The 23,814-nt window shown below is 39.1% G+C and overlaps 1 protein-coding gene across 1 annotated transcript in view; it reads left to right on the plus strand.

The window, feature by feature from the left end:
• Positions 1-23,814, plus strand: part of LOC139210929 (protocadherin-15-like) — a 132,253-nt gene that overhangs the window by 16,154 nt on the left and 92,285 nt on the right. The window contains exons 4-8 of the mRNA XM_070841140.1: positions 15,403-15,563; positions 17,575-17,730; positions 19,149-19,268; positions 19,396-19,506; positions 21,694-21,864. Coding sequence (XP_070697241.1) covers positions 15,403-15,563; positions 17,575-17,730; positions 19,149-19,268; positions 19,396-19,506; positions 21,694-21,864 — 719 coding nt within the window. The remainder of the gene's footprint in view (positions 1-15,402; positions 15,564-17,574; positions 17,731-19,148; positions 19,269-19,395; positions 19,507-21,693; positions 21,865-23,814) is intronic.

The raw sequence follows: 23,814 nt of genomic DNA on the forward strand, positions 1-23,814 counted from the left end.
GTATGGAGACTGAATGAACGAACTATGAATACACTGCGTCACTTAAAACTTCTGCTGAGTTTCAGCTGTTTTCTCTGCTCCGTTGGCAACCCTACTCTTTTAACACCTTATTGGTATGTTGTGTTTAGGCTTTGTGCTTCTGTTTTTAGACCCAAGGCAACTGGCCACAGAGCAGCTTTAACACAACATTAAAGGATTTCACAGAGCTGAAATGATGGCAAACATAGAAAACATACGCTGCAGATGTTAAATACCGTGGACTCTGTTTAAAGGTCTCATCTTATCCAGGATGACTAGTTCTTATAGAGTGGTGCAGGCTTTCCCTCTGAGGAAAATACCAGTCTGTGTCCACTGGTCTGCCTCCAGGATTCAAAGGGCTTGGAGGCAGCTGTAGAAAGTGTTAAATATGTTAGCAGGTTTAAACAATTAATGAGATAAGCCAGACTACGTGAGTGTTTTTCTCAGCCACCACGGACTCATTAGTTTCTCTCCTTAAAGTTAATTCAATCCCTTACACTGCTTCTCTCCACCAAGCTTGTCATTAGTTCACCATACCCTCTGTTGCTTCATTCTTTTACATTAACATGAAAGCCTTCCTTTATGTCTGCTTTTCTTTTCTTTTTTTTTCCTTTGCTTCCAGACACAGCATCTAGCCCACTGTCGGAACTTGGTGTAGTCTTTTCATTAGCACTATATGATACACGATTCATTTTTTTGCACCTGCAGAGACCTTAATATGGTCAGGTGATTAAAATCAGCAGTGAAATTCTTTGCTATGCTTCTTTTTAGGATTTTTCAGATTTAATATATTGTTCACATTTACAGATAGGTCTCCGAATTAAACTGAACTTCTTCAGACGCACCTTAGTCTGTAATTTGTACTCCATTAGTTGCACCTGGAAGGCAGTAACCTTTCCTCCAAGGCTGGCCCTACAGTGGAATAACACTCCATTTAGACTCCTCCAAGGATGTAGCACTATACCTCACTATGATGAATCTTCAAACACCTGAAGTCTTGAATTCCACTAGTTTCAAACAATAGTAGTTGTCAGCAGGGGAGCAAATTGATGTATGGGACTTTCAGTGTAGCCCTGTTCAAATAGTGAGGGCATAATTTGTAACGCCTCTGCCAAGTGGGGTGCAAAAGTCTTGATCCCTGTTTGAAGAGAAGAACAAGGCGTATTACTCCATCATTTTCCACAAGTGAAATTAATTAACTAACTGTTGGCCACCCAGCTGCTTTTGAGTTGGTGCCCAGGAAATATAACTTCTAGGTGAAAAGATGTGCATCTTGGGGAAAAACCTGAAAAGAAAATCACTTGGATATGAAAATAACAAATCAAACCTCTGCTATTCAAAGGCATGCATGCTTCTTGTAGAGTCCATTTCCTGCAGCCTGTGGACAGTCTCACTGTGTACATACACATCTGTTTAGGCCAAAAGCACAGAAAGGAATAGTGCGGCTACCTATGTCACCTTTTACCGTTCTGTTGTGACTCAACACAGCTGATGTAGTGAGCTATGATGAAGGTTAAGTACCAAACTAGAACTAGAACTTTTAAGGGTTGCTACCTGGATTATGTTGAAACTACCAAGTACTGATTCATGTTTATTAAACTGGTGAGAGAGCACATCAGGGTGGGAGAGAAGGCAAGACTACGTCATCCCTGCAGCTTGTTTAGGTCCACCACAGTCATAGCAATGGCGAGCCGAAAGCAGCTCAAAGTGTTGGTACACTTTTCAAAATTCGATGCAGGCAACCCTGGCTGCAGTATTTGTAATGTGAAATGCAAAGCTGGCTTGGGCAGTACGTCTAATCTGAGGAAACACCTGGTCAAGCACTAAACATATCTAAAAGCTGAGGAATGTAATGTTACTGTGTTTGGTGGCCCGAAAGCCAAGGCCCCCCACAGCTGCCGCAGCTAACGTTAGCATGCCTTCATCCAGCGCCGATAAGGAAGATACCACGTGCTTCCTTCAAGACACACGCGATAGTGCTCTCATGCTGTGGTGACAGACTGTGACAGGCTGGAGGTTGTAAGGATGGGTTTGGGAGGGGAGAGGTTGGTAGGGAAGAGTTTTATTTTTTGTGGTGTGAACAGAACATTTTTTTTGAATGAATAACAATACCGACTTGTTGAAGTTTGAAGCTTATTTTTTACTAATTAAATGACATATTTGTTATTAAAAAGAGTGTAAAGTAAAGATAATGTTTGCTACCAGTACTGAATTTCAGGTAAAAGTAATGGTTTTAGTTAAAGGTTCAAATGGAACAGTACCCAACCCCAGCTATGATATGTATATAATTTACATTACTTTTTGACAGAAAATAACCTTTTATGCACATTTAAATCACTGATTTTTATAATCCAGACATTGTCTGCATCATGCAAAACCAGTAATTCTAATTAATTTGATTTATTGGACATATTGCCCATCACTAGTGCTTGTGTACAAACCTCTTACCCCAGCTAATTCTGACCTAACCCCTACCCTGATCCGAGCACTTGAGCCCTAAGCCTTGACTGCCTGGTTGTTGGGGGATGTTCTTTTCTAAACTCCAAAATCGTTGGCATTAAACATTAAATACGCTCTTTTTATGTCTAATATATTTTCCATTGCATTCTGTTTGGTGAGTGGGTTGATGTTAAACAGCTTAAATTTGAAAAACCATATTGAAATTATGTTATATTATCACAAGTTGGCTTTATTTTTTTGATAAGGACTTTAGACGTTACTGCTCTGCTTAATAATTGCAGCCTAACAGGAGAGAAAAAACATTTAGGCAAATTGGAATGGAGCCAATTAGGTTTTACGAAGCTGTGAGTTTGTCAGTCAGGCAAACATAAGCACTGCTGTTCGGTGTGACTGCATTCGAGGATTTGCAAAGGCTGTGTGTTTGTGCTGTTTCCGTGTACAGTTACAGAGTATGCGTGTGAATGAGTGATATGTGAGAGGGAACATGTTGCTTTTGTTTGTATACTCCACAAAAAAAAAAGATTGATGCAGATGTCTGATTAGGTTTCTCTCTCTCTCATCTGATGTCTCATGCACACACACACACACGCACACACACACGCACACTCTATTTAATTCTATGCTCACGTCCAGTTGTGATGATTGCTAGGTCATCAATATATAATTAGAGTGTAGCTGAAAGGCAGGGATTAGTGCACAACACCTGCTCCTTGTGGATTAGAGACCAAAACAGGAGGGTGGGACATGCAGTGAGGCTCAGTTATATACCACATACACTAGATTACGACTACCTCAATACAACATCTAATTTTTTGTATGATTTATGCACCTAACATTGTTTTTATATAACATGATTTATGGTAATCTCTGAAGGTCTGTTTTTATCAGATTTATGGCCTGCAAGAGTCTGTACCTCCCCTTTAATTTACCCCTAATTTGACTACTGTACATGCTAATTGTGTTGTTTTCTTTAGAAGTGGAGTACATATTTTAGTGTTTGATGTGCAAATAAAGGCTGCAATTACAGAATGTTGGGTAGATAAACGGTCAGCATAATTGCATCCATTGTTTATCTTCATTACACTGTAAAACAGGTCTTTCATGTGTTGCTTTGCACTATATGATCATTTGCATGAACATCTTTGGATTCTCACCTAAATATCAATGGAAACTGACTTAATGTGTTTTTACTTTATGCATGATCAGAGGCGATAACATGTTAAGTAAATGGTCTGCACTAAAGTCTCCCAACAATTACGTTTCCTCTCACCAGAGTTTTTTAAAGGTGAGGAGAAATACCCTTTTTATGAGTGCTGGTCGTGGTTTGAGCACACAGCCCTCACTGCATTATTCAGCCGGTTTTCCTCAGAATATGGAGAGATTGTCATCTTAGATTAATAGTGTCATCATTGAATATGTGTTTTTCTTTTTTATTCACATCTCTCTAAGGGAATCCCTGTGTTCTTCCACTGCAGCATCTCCCCCAATGTACGTGAAGAGACTATAGAGCAGAATGAGAGTTGCTAGTTTTTCCCACTGTACTGTGGCATAGACAAGTCACTGCAATATGTAAAAAGTAACTTGTCTGTCTCTGCATGGGCAACGCCACAAACACACAAAACTGTGATATTTTTATTAAAAACCTTTTTAAGTCACTTGACAATCAAGGAGTTTTTCTCCCCCAAAGCTGCAGAGCAGACACTGCACTGATGGCACCATCAGTAGAGAGATCCTTGTGCTGTTCCGCCGAAAACAATGACGCCAAGTTTGTGGACATCGTAATGACACTTAAGGCAATTTCAAAGCTGTTGGCATTTTCTGGCCCATAATTGTTAACACTGCAATAAAATAACATTAGTCAAAACCATGTAGAGTTTAAACTCTTACACAGCTCACTGTCAACCGAAAGAGCCACAGTTTTTTGCTCTGTTTTTGCTTATTATGAAATATTGATTGTAGATTCTACATTATTCCACAACTTGTAGGAGTTATTGATGGATTTTTTTTGTGTCTACAGTATATTGAAGGAAGGTAGTAAATCAATGATAAATTGTAGGGAAATGCACATTTGTGTATTTAGGTGTGTGCTCGCTCTTATAGCTTATTTCTTTACTTTAAAATACAAATGGGAAATATTTTTATAAGAAAACATCTGAATCTTTTTCTGTATTGTTGGATTTGTTTGTGTTTGTTAGCTGATCATTTGCATTCCTTTGTTAATAAGATACGGATCATTCACCAATTAATTTCCAGCATATTGTAATGAGATCATGGATTAGTTTAATCCTCACATTAAGATGAACAGACATTAACATAATTGGTCATTCATATTTCGTGTTTGGATCTAATTTTTAAGCAATATGAATTTGCAAGCAGAATAAAATATGTGCTGTTTAACAATAGAAAGGTCCCTGTGGAGATTGTATTGGGTATGGATATGATGGACACACTCCTACTTTTATTTTTGACTCAGCCATGTTTCTAAAGTGAGAATGGTAAATGGACTGCACTGATATAGCACTTTTCAACCTTTGTAGCACAAAGGGCTTTTGCCTCTGATTCACCCGTTCACACACACTCACACTGAGATTCATTGAGTTGTTCAAGGATTAACCCACTAATCCTGCAGTTACCTTAAACCGATCTACTTCTGCCTCTGTTTGTCAGTTTCTCCTCTAGTGTGTCCTCTAGTTAGTGTGGAATGGCTGTGGGAGTTTGCTGACCTTTAAGACCTATTGTTAACTGCGTTTGCCCTAAGGATGGCAATGTTTATCGGCAGTACTGGATGGACTGCCATTACATTTTGTACAGGCATGTGTAGTCCCAACAATTCCCCTAACTTCTAATCCAGCACCAACTTTTATTTTTTATAGATATTTATATTTTGAGGATGATGACTTAGGTGATCTTTTGACTCTGACTTTTCCTCTAGTGCCACCATGACATTGACATTTATGTTTTTGGGCGCAATGTCATAACAGCTATTGGATCCATTTTTCAGTACAGACTTTCAAGTCCCCTTCTGGCCGAATCTTTTTGTGATACTTTCCCTATGGCGCCATCATTTTGGACAATAATGTATATTATATTCGGCTTGCACAGTAATCAGACAGTCCTCCTACTTAGTTAGAAGTAAGGCCAAATGGACTGCCAGGCAGGTAGGCTGGGAGATGCAGTGATGCCTTCTGGTTTTAGGGAGCCATTTTCTTTAAAAAAAAAACTTAACATGCACACAAGAAACCACTTTGTTGGGAGAAATCCGGTTCAGGCAGCAAATTGGAGTTAACATGCACTACAGTAACCTAGTTAGTATAAAACCCAGGTTTGGTCAGTAATGAGATTTATGCCCCATGGTACTTACATTTTTGAACAGAGGCTGGAATACTTAAAGCGCATTAGTGATACTGTATGTGACACCTCAGCTTGAGGGTGGACAGGCTGTGTGGTGATAGAGACCAGTTTTTTTCTTTACACAAAACGTACCCAGTGGCCAAGAAATCTGAATTCTAGCTGTGTGAACCAGGTTTCTCCTAATGTTTTACACCCCAATTAAGGAAACCTTGTCTCTCAGTCACATAATATTTATGAACTTACTTTAGTGCAGAAAACTGACAATGAATGTGTTGCTTGTGGATGAATGAAGTTTTATTTTTAATGAGCTTGCATTGTTAAAAGCATTGAGACTGTTTGACTAACAGAGGCTGTGATGTGACTTCAAACCAATCAGAATGGTCTCACTCACTTCGGGTTTGACACCAAGTAGAGACAGTGAAAAGGAATTAAGCGACTGCAAAGTATTCAGTCGCAAGCAAACCTCATATTTAGTTTTGAATATGGGTATTACATACTACGCTGAAGCGCTCGCCAAATGTGTCACATATAGCTATTTTTGTCCTCATGGGACAGTCAGTATGAATCCAACAGAATCTTTAAGTGTATTTGTCTTGGAAAATGATGCATTTTCTGTCAAAATATGTACATATTTAGATTACAAATGTTTGAACTTCAAATTGCTCAGTATTTCAAGAAATATTGATATACGTCATTGAACATGATCAGGAAACACTGCCTGGATTAAATCTAGCTGTCAGAATTAAAAAAAACTGAATGTTATACCTATGCCCTTCAGCTGTTTGGGCTGTACTGATGAATCTCCATCATTTACTCCCAGAGCTGGAAAAAAGAGAGATGAGTTTGCCCCATCTCTGATGTTTTTCCAGTGTACAGATGCACAGAGAATTGCTTAGAAATGACGGCGAAGCAGGCAGTTCCAATATCCAGGACACCTTTTTCATGCTAACGCTCAAGGAATACACAAAGTCACTCACTCATTATCATTGGAGTAGCTCCAGGCTGTAATTCAGGATAACATCTTGATGAAAAGCTTGGTTCTTGAAATTTCAGCTTCGGATCGACTGCATTTATATAAGATTCAGATCCTGACTGAGCCCGCTGCAAACAATCCAGCATCATGCAGCGTCACTTTATATGAGGCACTTTATATGATGCCCCAATTTTCTGATTTTCCCACAGAGATATTTGGCTTCCTGCAGGACAAATACTGGTGAATATTATTGACTGAAGGACTGTGCAGTTTCACATCAGAATTACTGTGATGCACACTTTAAACTTACATTCAAATCTTAACAATAAGTCGTAACAAATGTTAACAACACTATCCTTAACTCTTGATGGAAAATATAATACATGAATTGCTACAAACAGCCATGTGAATCTACTAATTCTGAACAGTGAGTATTATTCAAAGCATTGGAGCACCCTCTTTAACATAGCTTTTAAATACATACCGTGCTGTTTATGTGCTTAAAATGTGTTTGAATACTTGAAGACAAATCGCTGTAGCGGTGTTGACAGAGCCAAGGCTATCTAGTATTTGTATCATATACCCAAGCTGTATATTCTCTTCTTATATACCGTTTCATGTTACTCAGGTAATGAATGCTCTTTCTATGCTGGCATGGAGTTTCTTCTTTAAAGGTTTTGACCTGTTTCAAGGGCTTTTAGGGAGTAGATGATGGTCTTGCACTGCTAGGCGTAGTCATTATAAGTAACCCTGGATGATGCCATGTGCAAAACCAATGATGTACAATCCACTGACATGTACACTATATTGTGTGACCCGATCAAGGGCATATGCTAATGTATTACATCCTTTCCAAAAGTCGTATAATGTGACCATCATGTGCTGAGGGCGTGATAACAGAATTTTTTTTTTTACATGTTTTCAGAGAATAATTGCTTATTGTAAGCATCAGATTTTTGGCAGCAGAGTCTACCTGTTCTACATTATTCCATCCGTTGAAACTCCCAATATGAAGCGCTGACTCCAGGCTCAGATGTGTTACGGTAACAGGTGCACATCTGTATTCTCCATCATTTCTTTCACCATCAGCAAAGCAGGCATCTGTCTCTCTTGGAAATCCCAAGACGTCGTTCGGTTACTTTTCAAATTTACATCATAGCATGGATTTCCAATGATGAAAACACAGTTGTGATCATGTGATGTATAGACCTGCATGATGGTTTGAACCATGTGTTGTTGCACTGTAAGACTTAATTTGCAGGACTAAATTGCTTCTTTCACTGTCAAAAGGAATATTATTGTTACATCAAGAGAAATTGAATCTTCTGGAATATATGGCACGTGTTTGGTACTCTAGATTAAGTAATTATGTGTCACATTGATTTGCACGTTAGTCTTATTTGTGTTCTGTTACCATGCAGTACAAGTTCTATTTTTAATTTTACGAGTTGAGACTCCAACATTCTCACTTCTGTCATTAGATTCAAACTGGGTCTTGAAATCAAAACTATTTTTTGATTTGTTTGCTAATGTGTGAAATGTCTTCAACTCAAGCTGTTGATGTAGGCAGCTGCATTTGAAACAAACAGGTTAAAACAAACACACTTGTACCTACAGTTTATACTCGTAGTAGAACATATAAAATTGATCTTCTGTCATCTTCATTTATGGAGACTGAAAATACTGAAAATACGTTTCACTAAAACCAACCACCCTTAACAACAAGTACAATTTATCACCACAGAGAGCTGGAGACACAAATCTGTGTGGGAACAGGTAGCAGTAGCCAAAAAAATTGGCAACCAGCCTAAGAGGTTCCTTTTTCCAACCTTTTAAACATGTGGCGTGAGGCACTGCTTTGGAAACAGCAGCTTAAGATTGTGCAACATTATGAGAGGATGTAGGCAGACAATAGTTCCTGGTGCTGAAAGTAATTAAAGAAACTGGTGTGCTTTTGAGTGCTTTTATGTTTATGTGTGATGTGTTACTTAGTTATTTTGGAGTGGGCTAGTATCTGTCATCTAGGCATGACTGCAGTAATTGTGTAATCAGAAGTTTCTTAATTAGCATTTAGATTTTTGTACAATATGTACTTCATGAATAGCCATTTATAGCAATGCTAGTGATGTGAATCTATAGGTGGCAATATGAGTTAGTTAGTTAGTTAGTTAGTTCATTAGTTTGGTTTCAGTCATGAGTATGAAAGCTTATCAGACACCGACACATTGCACAGGTTTTTGATTTAGAAACACACCATTCACATCACCATTCACATCACCATTCACATCACAAAGTACAATTTGATATGTCACTGCAGTGTCTTGGCCGACGACATGCTGTGCGGTAAGCCAGGTCCAACTTTTGGTCGGACGACCCTGCGTCGTTGCCAGAGCACTCTTTGTTGGGAATTAATGCAGGGCTAATGTCAGTCTGACCCTTTTCTATTATAAGTATACAGGTTTTCTATCTTTTGTATGCATGTATGCATACGTGCTTTAAGACCTTTCTTGATGATAATGATCCCTAAAGATACTGAAATGTATATGATGCTGAGTTATGTAACACTGGGCACAGTATGTGGTTTAAACATGTTATTTAGTAGACACTTGCAGCAACTTGAGAGTAGGTTTGACATCATTACACTCTTGAATCACAGTGATCTTTATATGTATATATTTTTCAGTCAAGAAATCTTTGTATTTGGGTTACTTTTTTGGCAAATTACCTGCCTGCTAAATGGTTAATATTGTCACCCAGGCAGAAATTGACTCAATTTTGGAGGATGGAAGCGTGTTGATTTTGTGGTCTGTATTGACAAAATGATGCTTAGTGCTCCATATTAGCTCAGCATGCACATATGTATGACTAACATCTCACCCAGTATGAAAGGCAGTTGTAAAAAAAAGCACTTTTTCACCAGAGGAAGAGATTGCTCTGACACAGTTTCTCAAAACACTTCTTGGAATCCCTGTTTACTAAATGAAACAGCTGCAGCTTTTTTCCTTTGTCTCTTTGACTCTAGTTTACTTTGGCAAAAATGCATAAACAGACAGCTGTTTTTCATGTCAAATTATATCAAAAGTAATTAGAGGTTATCAAGCATTTGGAGTGCTAAGATGGAAGTGATATTACATCCCTGCTCATTTGGGGCGGCTATAATACACATGTTTTAATTGTGGTGGCAATGTATGTGGCACAGTGGGCCCCTTAACAGCTTGCGCATGTTTGTACTGCATGTATTTATGAGAGTCTCTGCTCGAGTGAGATGAAGAGTCAATACGTGGGCACAGAAATCACACGATAGCTGGTGAGTAAACTTAAACAAATCAGAATATGTTGTTTTTTTAGCAGAACAATTTTTTAGAGAAACTTTTGCGAGGGTTGAGATAAATACCCTCTAGTCTTAATTTGACTGCATTGTAAGTGTGCTCTACTTTCCATAACTATTGCTTGACCACCACTCATTGTAAGGACATAGACACGTTCAGTTTTTTAAATATCTTAGTCATAGATGTCAGACACCGTTGCTCAGACAGAAATGATGCGCTGCCATGGCGCTACAGTCATGACTGCACAGGACTGCGATGGAGAAAGGTGTAGTCGCAGCGAATTGCAGACTTCACAGGTTCTTAACACTCTTGCACGTGCACTCGCCTTGAAGTAGCGCTTGACCAAATGCCTTTAAGATTTTGAAGTTGTTGGTAGAAGTGGTCTTTTTCACTATCAGGAAACTGGGCCATGATCTCCTAAGTCATCTCATTCAAGGGTTTAGGCACCTGAATTGCAAATGGTCTTCAGGCTGTAGACTTTGAAACATCCAAAATAGGAACTTCACAGGATTCCAGCCAGAAAGCTGGTACACATAGAGGCCCCTCTGTGCTTTAAAAGTAATCAGTAAGAGCCTAAAATCACTTCTAAAAAATATTAATCAGTGAAGCGATGCCAGGATAGTGGTGATATGCTCTTATTTCAGTGCCAACAAGAAACTTCTAACCATTTCTGGATGAAGGGGAATTACAATAATCCAGATGGGACATTCCAAAGACACAAATAACAGTCTACAAGTTTGTTTGTGAGGAATGCTCAATCTTTTCTATTCCTGAGTTAAAAGAAGCAAGATTGGACAACTGGCTCTCAGTTTATTCATACTGAATGTGTGCCGTGTTGGGTAACAAAATGGGATAGAGAGCTTAGAAATGAAGGGATATGGTCAGTTATGAGGATCTCAAGATTTTCTGGCATTGAACAGCAGCAGTAATGGATGTCGTAGAGGCAGCTGTGGGCACAGCACATTTGTACTGTCATAGCCCAAGTAAATCTGTATCATCCACACAACGGTGGAAGCAGACATTATGATTAGATGTTGAGGGGGCAGCATGTATATATGGATTTAGAATTGAAGAGCCTGATTGAGTGACCTATACCGTCACTCAGGCCTCCCCTAAAAGTTTTGCCGGAGAGGTAATGGCCCCCAAGTGCTTGCCAAGTCTGCTAAGCAATATTGCAACTGTATCCAACGTTGCATGCCGATGTATCAAAACTTGAAAAGGATTTCTATCATTGGTTGACTTTTCAGAAATTGGGTTCTTACTCATAAATGTCAGCAACTGATCTGCAACAATTTCCGTCTGAGCTCTTACCTGAAAAAAAGATCTTTGACATGGGTTCAAAATTGTGTAAAACACTTGGAACAAGTACAAACTTTTTCAGAGGTTTAAAAAGGCGCGTTAAAAGAAAGGGGAAGAATGATTGAAGAGAACACCTGTTACAACTGAAATTGCTGTCAATATATATCGTGCAGCTCTTAGAGAGGTGCTATCAGGGCATAATTTGCAGCAATTTTCTCAAAGTTATTTTTCATCCCCCATCCTTCAACAACATACCCGAATCTCTACATGCATGCTCAAAGTTGTTTCATTGACCTTTGGAAACAACAATTGTCTTGTTGCAATTTTAATTCAGTTTTGAGTGAACAGTTTTTACTCTTGCATACCCCCTGGAACCACTGTGAAAAATAGTAATAGTACAGCATTTTGATTTAGTTTTTTCTGTAGTTACTATGACCAGAACAAATGAAATGAAGTTATAACCCTAATTATATTCCAAACAGGTCATTAATACCATAAGTATCAGAAATAATTGTATTAATTAATAGTACTTCATTTACATTAGGTCCAACTCATTTAATTGATTAAATCTAATTTAACATACAAAGCTATCAATTTGGAACTATGGTTAATAATTAACTTAATAACCACATAAAAAATTACCACATTGATAGGAATTAAAGTTGAAGTATTCTGGAGTTCTTTGCATTGTAGAGAATGGCAGTATTCACACATATACAATACTACCAGAGACCAGCATGAGTGAGCAAGTGAGTGAGTGAATGAATGAATGCAAAATAGGGAAGATGGCGGCTCAGCTCAGACCATGTGACAAGACAACAACGAAGATGGCAGCATCAAAATGACTGTACAAGGCTGCTGGGACCCTGTGTCTGTGTGAACGAACCTCAGCTTTAACAACACATCACAACAATCAAACTCATTGAATGCATTAAAGCAAATCCATACATGTACTTTAACATGGTTAAAATGGCTGGGCTTAGCTGTGCAAACAGTGCTAATGCTAAGCTATAACCACATTACCAATCTTTACAGGAAAAAAGCGTTCCTTTGGTCTGCTACTTTGCTAGCCGGCATTAAATAAGTGAGGCTAGAAAAAGTGTGTGGTTCAGATGTCAAGAGTCTTTTTTGTGTAGTGTTCTGATTGCAAATTGGAGGAAACCGCACTTCTTTGGTCCTTGTTAGTTAGCTTCTCTGTGCTCTCTGCCTTGTTCAGGCAGAATTTTGTGTTGCTTCCATGAAGAAAGTGTGTCTCATTGTGAAGAACACAGGGCAGAAAATTGATCAGCTGGCAGCTGAGGGTTTCTTCAGAGGTGAGGAGGTCAAGAGTCTCAAGAGGAGAAAAGAGAAAGAACTAGGAAGTGAGCTATGTGCCACAGATTGACCAATGGTAGCTGAACGCTGGGCTCAGGCCTGGAGTTCACACCCATGTGGGGTTAGTCCACTATAAGCCTCAGATCAAAAGCACCTCTGACCAAAGATGACCCTGAAATGTACACACAGTGGAACATGGTGGAACATTAGGTATCTCTGCTTGCATATGTCTGATCTATAGTCTGATCTGGGTCTATAGCATCCTCTTGACTGATGAGGACAACAACTTTGCTGTGTGACTGAGAGAGGAGTAGGAATATTGGCTGTCACAGCAGAAAAGCTGAAGTTCAATTAACTTGAGAAAGACACGGGCGTCTCTGTGTCCTCCCTTGTAATATTATCAGCGGTGTAATTTACGACCAGAAAGTTCCAAAAAGATGTAGCTCACCACTCAAGTTACTGAGGCAAATATATTTATTAAAAGCTGTGTTTTAGATTAATGAACCAGTAACAGGGTGGTCTTTTGACTTTTAAATTAAATTCTCAGAAGATCCATTTTTCAGATAGAGTTTAGCCCAAGTGAGACAGATAATTATAGGTCCTGCTGATTACAACACACAAATGGATCAAACCCCCGGCTGCTGCAAACAGGGACCACAGTCATTAATAGTAGCTTAAAAATGCAGCAGTGTATATTATAATTTTGAGGCAAGCATCTCCATCACACCTCCAGATGTGCTCCTTCTTGAGTATCTGAGTGACTCTGTAAAGTGAATAAATCTGCTTTATGAAAGGACAAAATACAAGATGTTATGGACAGTAATTAAAAAGCCCAATAAAATACCACCACCCCCTTAGGTTTTACAGCTGATAGATTGGCGAGGCATGTCTAATGCTTTTAGTATCTACAATCTATCAAAATCCACATATGGTGATGTTTACCAGCCTGAAACTAAACTCACGTTTTGGCGAGCATAGTGTGCTTTGATCAAGCATCAGCTCACTTTAGGCGTATGGTTAATCACTGTACATGTGAAATGTGTTGAATGCAAAGGAGATTACTTAAGGTGAAATGGAGAGGGGAGCCAGCAATGCAATACAAAAACCTGCTCCACACTTTCTACTAACTGAGGCACGCCATGTTAAAGTATTAACAAGCGTAAACAGTGAAACTTAAATGAGCACATTCACATTCTTTCTGCAGTATTCTCCTCTTCTCACATTCCTCTCATGGACTCATATTTTCAGTAATGAGCTATCACTAACAGGAGATGAAAATGAAAGTGTGTGATAGTCAGAAGACAATTACCATGTTGTGTGAGGGTGTGCATCTCACACCGCTCAGATATGTATCTTTATGCACAGGATACCTTCTTATATGAAGGTGATACAGATTTAAATCAGTTATTCCCTTTACTTCAGCCATTGAATCATAAATAGCCCATAGAATCATGTGTTTTGTTTTCTTTTTTAGTCTGTGTCATCCTTCTGAATTTGATATTTCCATTGGTTAATCTACACACTACAAACCAAGATGTATGTGTCACATCATCGTGAATGATATTAAATTGGATTTGATTTATTAGACTAGAGAGGAAATTCTAAGCTACCAATCGAGAATGTTTCAGTAAGAAAGATTAGATCCAAACTGATGCTCTGCAACCTCCATCTATGTTCACCATCCATTAAAGTGACTGCAATATCTCGATCAGCAGTGTAACAATATTTTTACTTTTTCTTACATATTTTCTTACTTTTTCTCTAGATATTTGTGTGTATGAATAATGTAAATTTGCATGTATGTATCCAACTTTTTAAATATTTTCTTTTGAAACGTTTGTTTTCTATACTTGGGGACTTTCACTGAGACTGAAGTATAACTTTAAATTCCTTTTTGCAATGTTGATCTCAATTAAAATACCTCACCATGGTTCTTCTTGGATTTCAGTGAACCAAATGTTATTTCATAAATCTACTAATTTGGCCACTTAGAAGTCAAGCAATCCTCAGATTTAACAGACTTTGGGAGGGTCGTCTCAGAGGATTTCTATGGCAAAGTTTAATCAGTCACTGATTAAAAGCTGCAGAATATCAACCAGAAAGTGTTGGAGCCCTCGAGGATGATAATTAGCATTTTTTATAGATTTTCGCACATTTAATGTAGAATAGTTTAAAGAGATCTGAGGCAGTATTTCCACAGTCTTCTCAGGCTGTTGTTGAGTGGTCAAAATCATGTTTTATTTTTTCTGTTTTACCAAACCATACAAAATAAGGGGATGTGATGCAGAAAAACTTTGCTGCTACAGATGTTATAAAACCTTCATCCAAATAAGTATTATGCTTCATGGGGACATTATAGTCAACAAAAATGTGCTTATTCCATTTTGATTATTTGTCCAGTTGAAGTAATATGACTCATTTTATAGTCGCATTACGTGACCTTCATCTTCCAGTGCCTGTGCTTTTCAGTATTTTTTAAGTCCAAAACACTTTGTCAACAGGTAACACAAGTCTATTGAAAAAAAAAAAAACATGTAATGTTTCATTAACTCTGCGCCAAACCGACTTCTTAACATGGATTAAGAATATAAAAGTGATCGTGACTGTCCTTCTGCAAGAGGGCCTTTTATTAAACGGAGACTTTTCTTGGCTTCACAGGTACAGTTTTAGTGGAAAACATGCAGATAAACGGCAGAGCCCAAGACCCAGGCAGAACCATCTCGCTGACGTTGCTGGACAACTATGACTACTGGGTGATACTGGAACCAACACGACAGAGGCTCTACCTCAACAGCACCGGACGCGTTCTGGACAGGGATGTGAGTACGGGACTGAGGATTGTGATAACTAGTAAGAAATCAGGATAATTGTATTTTAAAGTAAATTCAGCAGTATAAATATTGCAGTTTGCACCTGGGGCTCCACACTCCTCTGTGTGGAGTTTGCATGTTCTCCCTGTGCTTGCGTGGCTTTTCACCGAGGGCTCCGCCTTCCTCCCACAATCCAAAGACATGTATGTCAGGTTAATTGGTGGCTCTAAATTGCCCGTAGGTGTGAGAGTGAGCATGAATGGTTGTTTGTCTCTATATGTCAGCCCTGTGATTGACTGGTTACCAGTCTCAGGTGTACCTTGCCTCACTGCCAATGTCAGCTGGGATGGGCTCCGCCCCCCCCCCCCGTGACCCTTAAAGATAAGCGGAATAGACAGTGGAAGGATGGATGGATATTTTCATCATTTATGAATACATAGCTTCCCCTCTTGGGCTCCTTTGTGGATTAGAGAATAGTATTTAGGTAAAGAAACCCAGGAAAAGTAGTGTGAACAGATATTACACAAGATAATTCTGTCCTGTGTTAACCAATCTTATGGTCATAATCAAGTGTTTTATACAAACACGCAGTATGTTTTCATACAGTCAGGAGTCAGTTCTCTATCTATTATTTCTATTAGTTTATCCAGCATATCCGGGTTTCTTAAAACTGGAATAAGGGCAGGTTTTTTAATGCAGATTAGCATGTATGGATGGACGGATGGACGGACTGATAGCCTTTAAGCAGTCCTTTGTCATCTTTCTTGCTTACAAACAGTGAACAGAAGATGATAAATCAAACTTGTCATGCGAGACAACCTAAATTAGCATTTTACACGTTTGACACAGTTTAATCTCTACCATTACCCTGTTGCTCCTTCATCTCAATAACTAATTTGAATTCATGATGTTTTTCCACTGTTCTTAAGCTAAAAAGAGAAAAGATACTGAATTTACACTGAAATGTTGTAACAGAGTTGTTTCAGTGTAGCATGCTAATTCATCCACTAGCACTAAATATAGGAAGTGAATTAATAAATACAGGCACTGTGTCTGTATGTAATATGTTCAGTACATTTCTCCAGGGTATCCAGTAAACCTGCAGCGAATATAGATCAGTATAAATGGTACAGTGCAGGATGTGAGCAATAGGTGTTAATAAGTGTTACGCCTGCTGTGGGAAAGAAACTGTTTTTGAAGTATGTTGGAATAAGGGGAGTAAGCTGGATGTTAACCTACTAATGGGAATACCTCAGAAATATGGCCAGGTAACAGGAGAAATCCAAGTGGAGGAGCACATGATGGTAAAACCTTTGCAAGTAAGAAACAGAGAGGGGAAGGAGAGCGCAAGCCAAGCAGCATTAAACGATGGGGCAGGGCCGTCCTTGTTTCTACATTCAGATGATGTCTGAGCTGTAGTGGTGGCAGCGGGACAAGCTGCTGCTGTCCAAGATACATTTGAACAGAACATGGCACAAAGCACACAGCTCTTCATTTGATCAGAAATTTGAATAATTTATTAAACGTAATATTCCAAAAGCTAAATCAGGCTTCACTGTCCAGCTTGAAATAAAAAAAAGAAAAGCCATTATTTGTTTATGGCAATACAATACAGGCAAAATAAAGGACTGAAATGCAATTCTAGTTGACTGTTTCTTTTTTTTCATCCACACTGAAGTATATTCCAACTGGATGAATTTGATGTCAGGATAATGTCTATGAAGAAAAAAATAGGTTTAAGTAAACTGGTCTTCATGACAACCCTGATGGATGCTGGTAAACAAACAAAGCCTCTTTCCCTTCTTTCTTTTTGCTTTGAGCGTCAATTGTGCATATTATTTGGTTGTGTATTGTTGGGGAAAGAAAAAGAATTGCAATAGCTTATTGTGACAGCAGTCAACTATAGGACTGTATGTTGGAAAAAAAGTGAATCAGAGCATGTACAACAACCTCTATTGTAAAATATGTTGTTTACTCGAGGTATTTGAAAAATGATATGTCTTTATTTTCTCTCTCTCAGCCCCCCAACTACATCACCACCATTGTGGTTCAGGTCCAGTGCACCAATGAGCTGGTTGGTACTGTCATTTTGCACGAGGTGAGGATTGTTGTGAGGGACAGGAATGACAACACCCCGCGCTTTCAGCAGCCACGCTACTATGTTGCAGTAAATGAGGTATGGGAGCAATTCCTGTTGTTGGTCTGTAAATCAAGCAAGACATTAAGCCATGTTGTAGCATTTTACAAATTATTCTGATTACACAAGTTTTTGTTTTGTTCAGCCAATCCCTGTGAAAATCCGTGCAGCCCTTGTATTGGTTTCAACTCATTCATCTATTTCGTATCCTTGGGTCCCATCCCCAAGAAAAGATGGCCTGCATTGCTCCCCACTCCCTGTGGGGTTGCCAAAGTCTGAAATTCTCAAACCCCACACTTCCGAGGGTTACTTTGCATCTGAGCCCAATTGGTGTCAAACGAAGTTATTGACTCAACTTAAACTTACCTTAAAATATCTTTGTATTTTACAATGATTGTGTATAGGTGCATTTTTAATCACACCCAGTGCTTTTCCCCTTTTGTTTGAGCATTCGACACCATATGTATTCATGCGAAACTGGCAGGTCAGGAGAGCATTTGGGAATATTTGTTGCAGCCTGCTCTGCGCTCAGTTATATACATCTGATGGATATACTATATGAAATTGCTGACCATGTGAAGAACTCTTTCCATACTCTCACCGCTGCATGACTCTTGTTCATATATGTCATCAAAGAGGCCTGTAATGACCCACAAATAGGGAAGGGGAGTATATATATAGACCAATACAATATGCATAAATAAGTATGAAGGGAGGCTTTTAAGAGACTTGTATAAGCAAACAATTTACGTCAGACTGCTTGGAGAGACTGTGTTTTATATACTGTATATACATACTGTATAAATGCTCAGGTTGATTTCAAAAGGACGCTTTGTCTTTATAATCATCACAATTAAAGAAAACCCTACAGGTCCAGTGAGCACCTAACAGGACAAATTTTCTTTTCAAAACCAAACCTGCATCACTTGCAGTGATTCAAGACAATTTATCGAGTTATTTGACTTTCCAGTCATGTGTTTTGAGATTAAGAGATGATCCCCTGCTGAGTTCTACACAACCACGGCTTTTCTTTCTGCTGTTCACATTTTGTGTACATTGCATGTTCGAAGCTCCTGTCACAGTGTGTTATCATAGTCATATGCAGCTGTCCCAACAGTATAGTGAGTCATTCTACATTGCTGTCAGCTTCTCCTCTGTACAAGCTCTCCTGCCCGCTGCCTGGTCCTGTGGACTTTGCTGGGGGCTCTGGGGAACGGCAGCGGTTCTCATACTTACTTTTTGTTATTCTGTCAGCAGTGTGTGTAAGCCCTCAGACTACTGCTGACTGCAACATTTTCTCTTTTTGATTTTTTTTTTCCTTTTTGTATACTAATAGGGTAGAGTGGCAACAGTAATAGCTACATGCATGAGCTCTCTGCTAAAAGTAGATGTTGTGTTCACAGGAGACTTTTCGAGCTGTTGACTTCTCTTTTTCCCCCTCTCATATTTTTTTGTAGCTCACACCAGTTGGAACGACCATTTTTACTGGCTTCTCAGGAAATAATGGAGCTACGGACATTGACGATGGGCCCAATGGACATATAGAATACAGCATCCTTTACAACGCCAATGACCCGGTATATGGACAAGTCACGCCATGATAAATACCCTCTACACCATTGTAAATTTCTTCAACAATCAAGACTTATTGCTCACATCCACTTTTCTTTCTGTTTTATCATATCGGCTCTCTCTTTCTTTCAGGTATCTAACGGTACAGTGAGTGTTGCAAACACCCTTTCAGGGCACATTACTCTTGCAGAGCGGCTAAACTATGAGGAGAGAACTCGCTACCTGGTTTTGGTCCAAGCCAATGTAAGTGAGCTAATCTGCACAAGCACAGTTACTTTTGAATGCAGGTGTTAAGACCCGTAAGGGAATCAGTATTGAAATTGTATTAATAGGCTTGATTTGTGCATTTTGTTTGAGGTTATCTACCTCAGCATTGCCTTTGATGGTGAATAACTCTTAATGCCACTAAACAGATGTCTTAAGATGTGCTTTACATTCAGTGACAGCAGCTGTGATGATTCATTTCGAGCATGGACTTTGAGCAATGAGGGACCTGGCCTGTTTTGTCCATAGAGAGTAACAGTGTTTTCACAATATTTCAGATTTGGCAGTTATGTAAGGGGGCAGATGTTTTGAACACAAAATAAATCGTTTGCTTCTTCAGTGTGATCATTCTTTACACTGGATAATGTATGTTCCTGGGTGCGGTTTTAAGGTCTGTCTGTTGTTAAGATCTTTTTTCAAAAATCTTGTCATCATTTCATTTTCAGTTATAGCAATAATAAGAGTGATTCTTTGTAATTAGTAATTCATCAATTGGCAGACACTGTTAGGACATTACACGGACAATTTGTTCAACTTACATTTACCTTATAACTAATTAAGAGCAATTGAAGCTGAGATAACTGTTCTAGTCTTTATATACCAGAGCAACTTAGCATATCAGAGTTGTTGTTAATTATGGATTTTACTTCACAGAGGGCATTTTTCTTCCCGCTCTCATGGGGCAACATGACTAAGAAAATATTGTAAGTCAAGTAATCCAAATGATGCCAGTGTGAATTATAATGAATTTTCATGCTCTTTCCCTGGTGCTTACCCTCAGCCATTAGGCAGCAAATGTCTGTTGACCAAGGGCCACTGCAAAGCCACTGGCCAAGAATTTGATTTCAATTAGAGAAACACCCAGGCTGAGATCTGAGAGTTCCCCATAAGTATATAGACAATGCATGGTGTCTCAAAGCCTCGTTGTTTGAAAGCTAAGCCTCAATATACAGAACCTCTTTACAAAACAACCTCCGGAGAGCTGATTGCATTATCACTTACCCTTATAAGTAGTGGTCGAATATTACTCTCTATACAAGAAAATGGAAGAGGTATAGTACAGCAGGACAGATAATAATTTTGCAGTCAGCCCATCTCCTATTCTCTCCATTTCCTGCATGAGGGAGCAGAAGACTCAACCCTTTAGCCTGGCAAGAGTTCCTCCACGGAGATTTCATTTTCTCTTGCAAGAGGACGTCAGAGTAGAGAAAAAAGAAGACATGGTGATGGCATTTACTAGAACTCTGGGCTGCTTGTGTCAAGAGTTCAATTACTTTGGCAACACCAATCTTTGAAGTGCTGTCTTCCTTACTTTTCTGGGCACCACTATAGGAAGCAACAGTACCACAAGGGAGAATTTTTCAGGATAACAGCTCCAAGAAAATCCTAATCATGTGCTAGGTGTCACACACAGTGGTTTTGGCATTTATTTGTGGTGTCTGTTTTATTTGCCAAGAAATATTGTCTGAAAAAGGATTTGAACTGCTCTGATGATCATAACATCACCGCTTTCAACATGTACATGAACATGTTCCAACATGTACACGGACAAGTGGGACCTCACAATAACTCCTACCTCAGCTCTTCTGTTGCCGCAGGGGAAACACATTAGCCAAGCAACATACTTATGCTGAACAAGGTCATGTGATCAACAGATCCCTGGGTGTGACATCACAGTTTGGGCCAAAACTAAACAGAGCATTTTTACATGTATTTACTGGAAGATTGAACAGGAGATTAAGAGATAGGATGGTCTATTCTCGTAGTTTAAGGGTTTGTAGACACACTTGTGACACACATTCATGTTGAAAAGGCATTTTGCATAATATGTCTTCTTTAAGATAACAAATATACCATTTAGCAGTGCCCATGGTCTCTTGTCATGAAATCATGTTAAAATTTTCCTTAGCTCACCTGTTATTGGTGCAGTGTTTTAAAAAATGTTACTAGGTCGCTTTTTTTAACTGCAGAAAATACTTCAGTTAGAAAATTTGCTCCAGCACCCTTTTCCACAGCCAAACAAATGAAGAACAGCTGCAGAGATATGTCATTGTTTTAACATGTTATATTGATTTTAGCTTGAGCAGTGTGTAGCCTCAGTGCACAAAGCAGCAAATCGTCTGGGAGTCTGAAGATTGAAATTAAAAGCATTTGTTCATCCTCTAGGACCGTGCTCCATACCCCCCCAACAGACGAACCGCTACCACAACTCTGACAGTTGACGTTCTGGATGGAGACGACCTGGGTCCCATGTTCCTGCCTTGTGTTTTGGTGAACAACACCCGAGACTGCAACCCCCTCACCTACCGTGTTGCTATCCCTGAATTCACTGAGCCGGTAAGAACCAGGCAGACAGGCAAGTGTGAATACATTGCTGCTCCACAAGGTCATTTTGACAGAATTCCTCCTGTTAATGATGTGCGTATATTTGTATTTTCATGCATTTCAGTTTGTTTTTTTTTGTCATTTGCTGTGTGCATTTGCAACGTGCCACACAATTCAGATTTGTGATACATTCATGCTGCATGTATACACGGTAAACATATTGTTATTTGCCATGCTTACACTTTATTTTTGCCTTCACACCTAGAGGCAGACCAGGCTTTGCTGTTCTGTCTCAGCATGGTAATTCCAGGGGCATTTTCTGGTCTGTTGGACCAGCAATTAGAGCTGAAGGCTTAGTTGACCTGGGATGACACCACTGGAGTTCAAAGAAGCAAGAAAAATAGAGAGGGAGAGAGATGTGGCAGCTCAGATAAACAGCCTAAGGTGGAGAGAATAAGTGATGTACCAATAGAATTTCTTTGTATATCTATAAACAGTTTATCTGTCTTCTCATTGACATTGACTGCAGACAGCAGTCTAGTCTAGACTGTATTCGATTGAACCATATTGAACTGAATAGGACCAGAGCTGTCTGGATTTGATTTGATTGGATTTACTGGACAGGTTGGGTTCGGCATTGTGATGTGTCAGAGCAGTACGATTTGAATCTCGACCTAGCTCCTTTCTGTGTTGTGACATGCGTGTCATCCTGGAGCTCTGCTTCCCTCCCACAGTCCGAAGACGCAGCGCAAGAGGTGGGAGCTAGACACTCTAAATAGCAAAGGTGTTAATGCTGTCTGTGTTGTTAGCACTTAACCATTAAAAGTCTTATATGTTGTAGACCTGCCAGTGTGATTATTTGCACTGCACACCTTCCATGAGGTGTTTGTGGTGAATGTGAATGAACTACTGTAATGTCAAAGCGTTATTGAATTGCTTTACAAATAAATGCCATGGTCTTTTGTTTCTGTGGTGTTGTTGTTAATTGTAGGTTGACAAACCAACTTTATCTCATTTCATCAGTGCCACAAACTTGAGCCTGATGACATGAGTTCCACTTAGCTGAGAATACGGCTCTGATGCAGTGTTGGGAAAAGACAGCAAGTGCACTGGGTTGACACATTTCAAGCTTAACTGAAATGAATTAAATTGGAGTGAGACAGAGACTAGAAAGAGAAGCCTGCAATAACAGAATGGACAGAATGGTAGCTATATAGATTGGTTGAGAAAATCAGGTTATGGATTGAGGCTTACAGAGAAAAGGAGTGATAAAATAAATGTATAACCATGTGTATATGTAGCTGTAGTTGAATGGGAGCAGCCCTAGTCAGTCACAGTTGTTTGTCCAGACTTTCCATTTGGAGTTTGCCCATGTAATGTATAATTTATGATAAAAGGTTTGCAGACTGCTAAGTATGCAGGACCTGGGAGCACCGGCTACACAAACCAAAGCTTTTTCATTAGTGTGAAAAAATGTAGGCCTCTCTCCCTGTCCTCCTGCTTCTCCTCCTCTAAACATTGCACGGCTTTATCCCCCCAGAAAGTTGCACCAATATAGCCTGATGATACAGTGATGTCACATTTATTTTTACTGTATGTACACCGTTAATTAACTCTCAGTGGAAGGTCTCCTGTATACATTTACAGTCTCTCCAAAGTATTGCTGGTGTACTGGGTCTGTTTCATAACATTTACCTTCTGCTCTCATCCTTTTACATTCCTTAAACAGCATCCAATTTCATTTTATTATTTTTTTAGGAATGGCCTACATTAGCTTTACAGTGTTCAGTCAGTTTTTTGCTGGTGTCTGATTTTTCTCCATTCTGCAGTGTAACCATTATGCTAACATATCTGTCCACGGGGAGATTTGTCTTCTCATAATTGATGAGTGTATTGTAATTAATCACAATGGCTAGACAAGCATTATTAAGTTGATCTGTATTTATTTTTTGCCCTGGGGGG

The sequence above is a fragment of the Pempheris klunzingeri genome, chromosome 12, assembly GCF_042242105.1.
Source record: "Pempheris klunzingeri isolate RE-2024b chromosome 12, fPemKlu1.hap1, whole genome shotgun sequence".
In the NCBI taxonomy this organism is placed as follows: Eukaryota; Metazoa; Chordata; class Actinopteri; order Acropomatiformes; family Pempheridae; genus Pempheris; species Pempheris klunzingeri.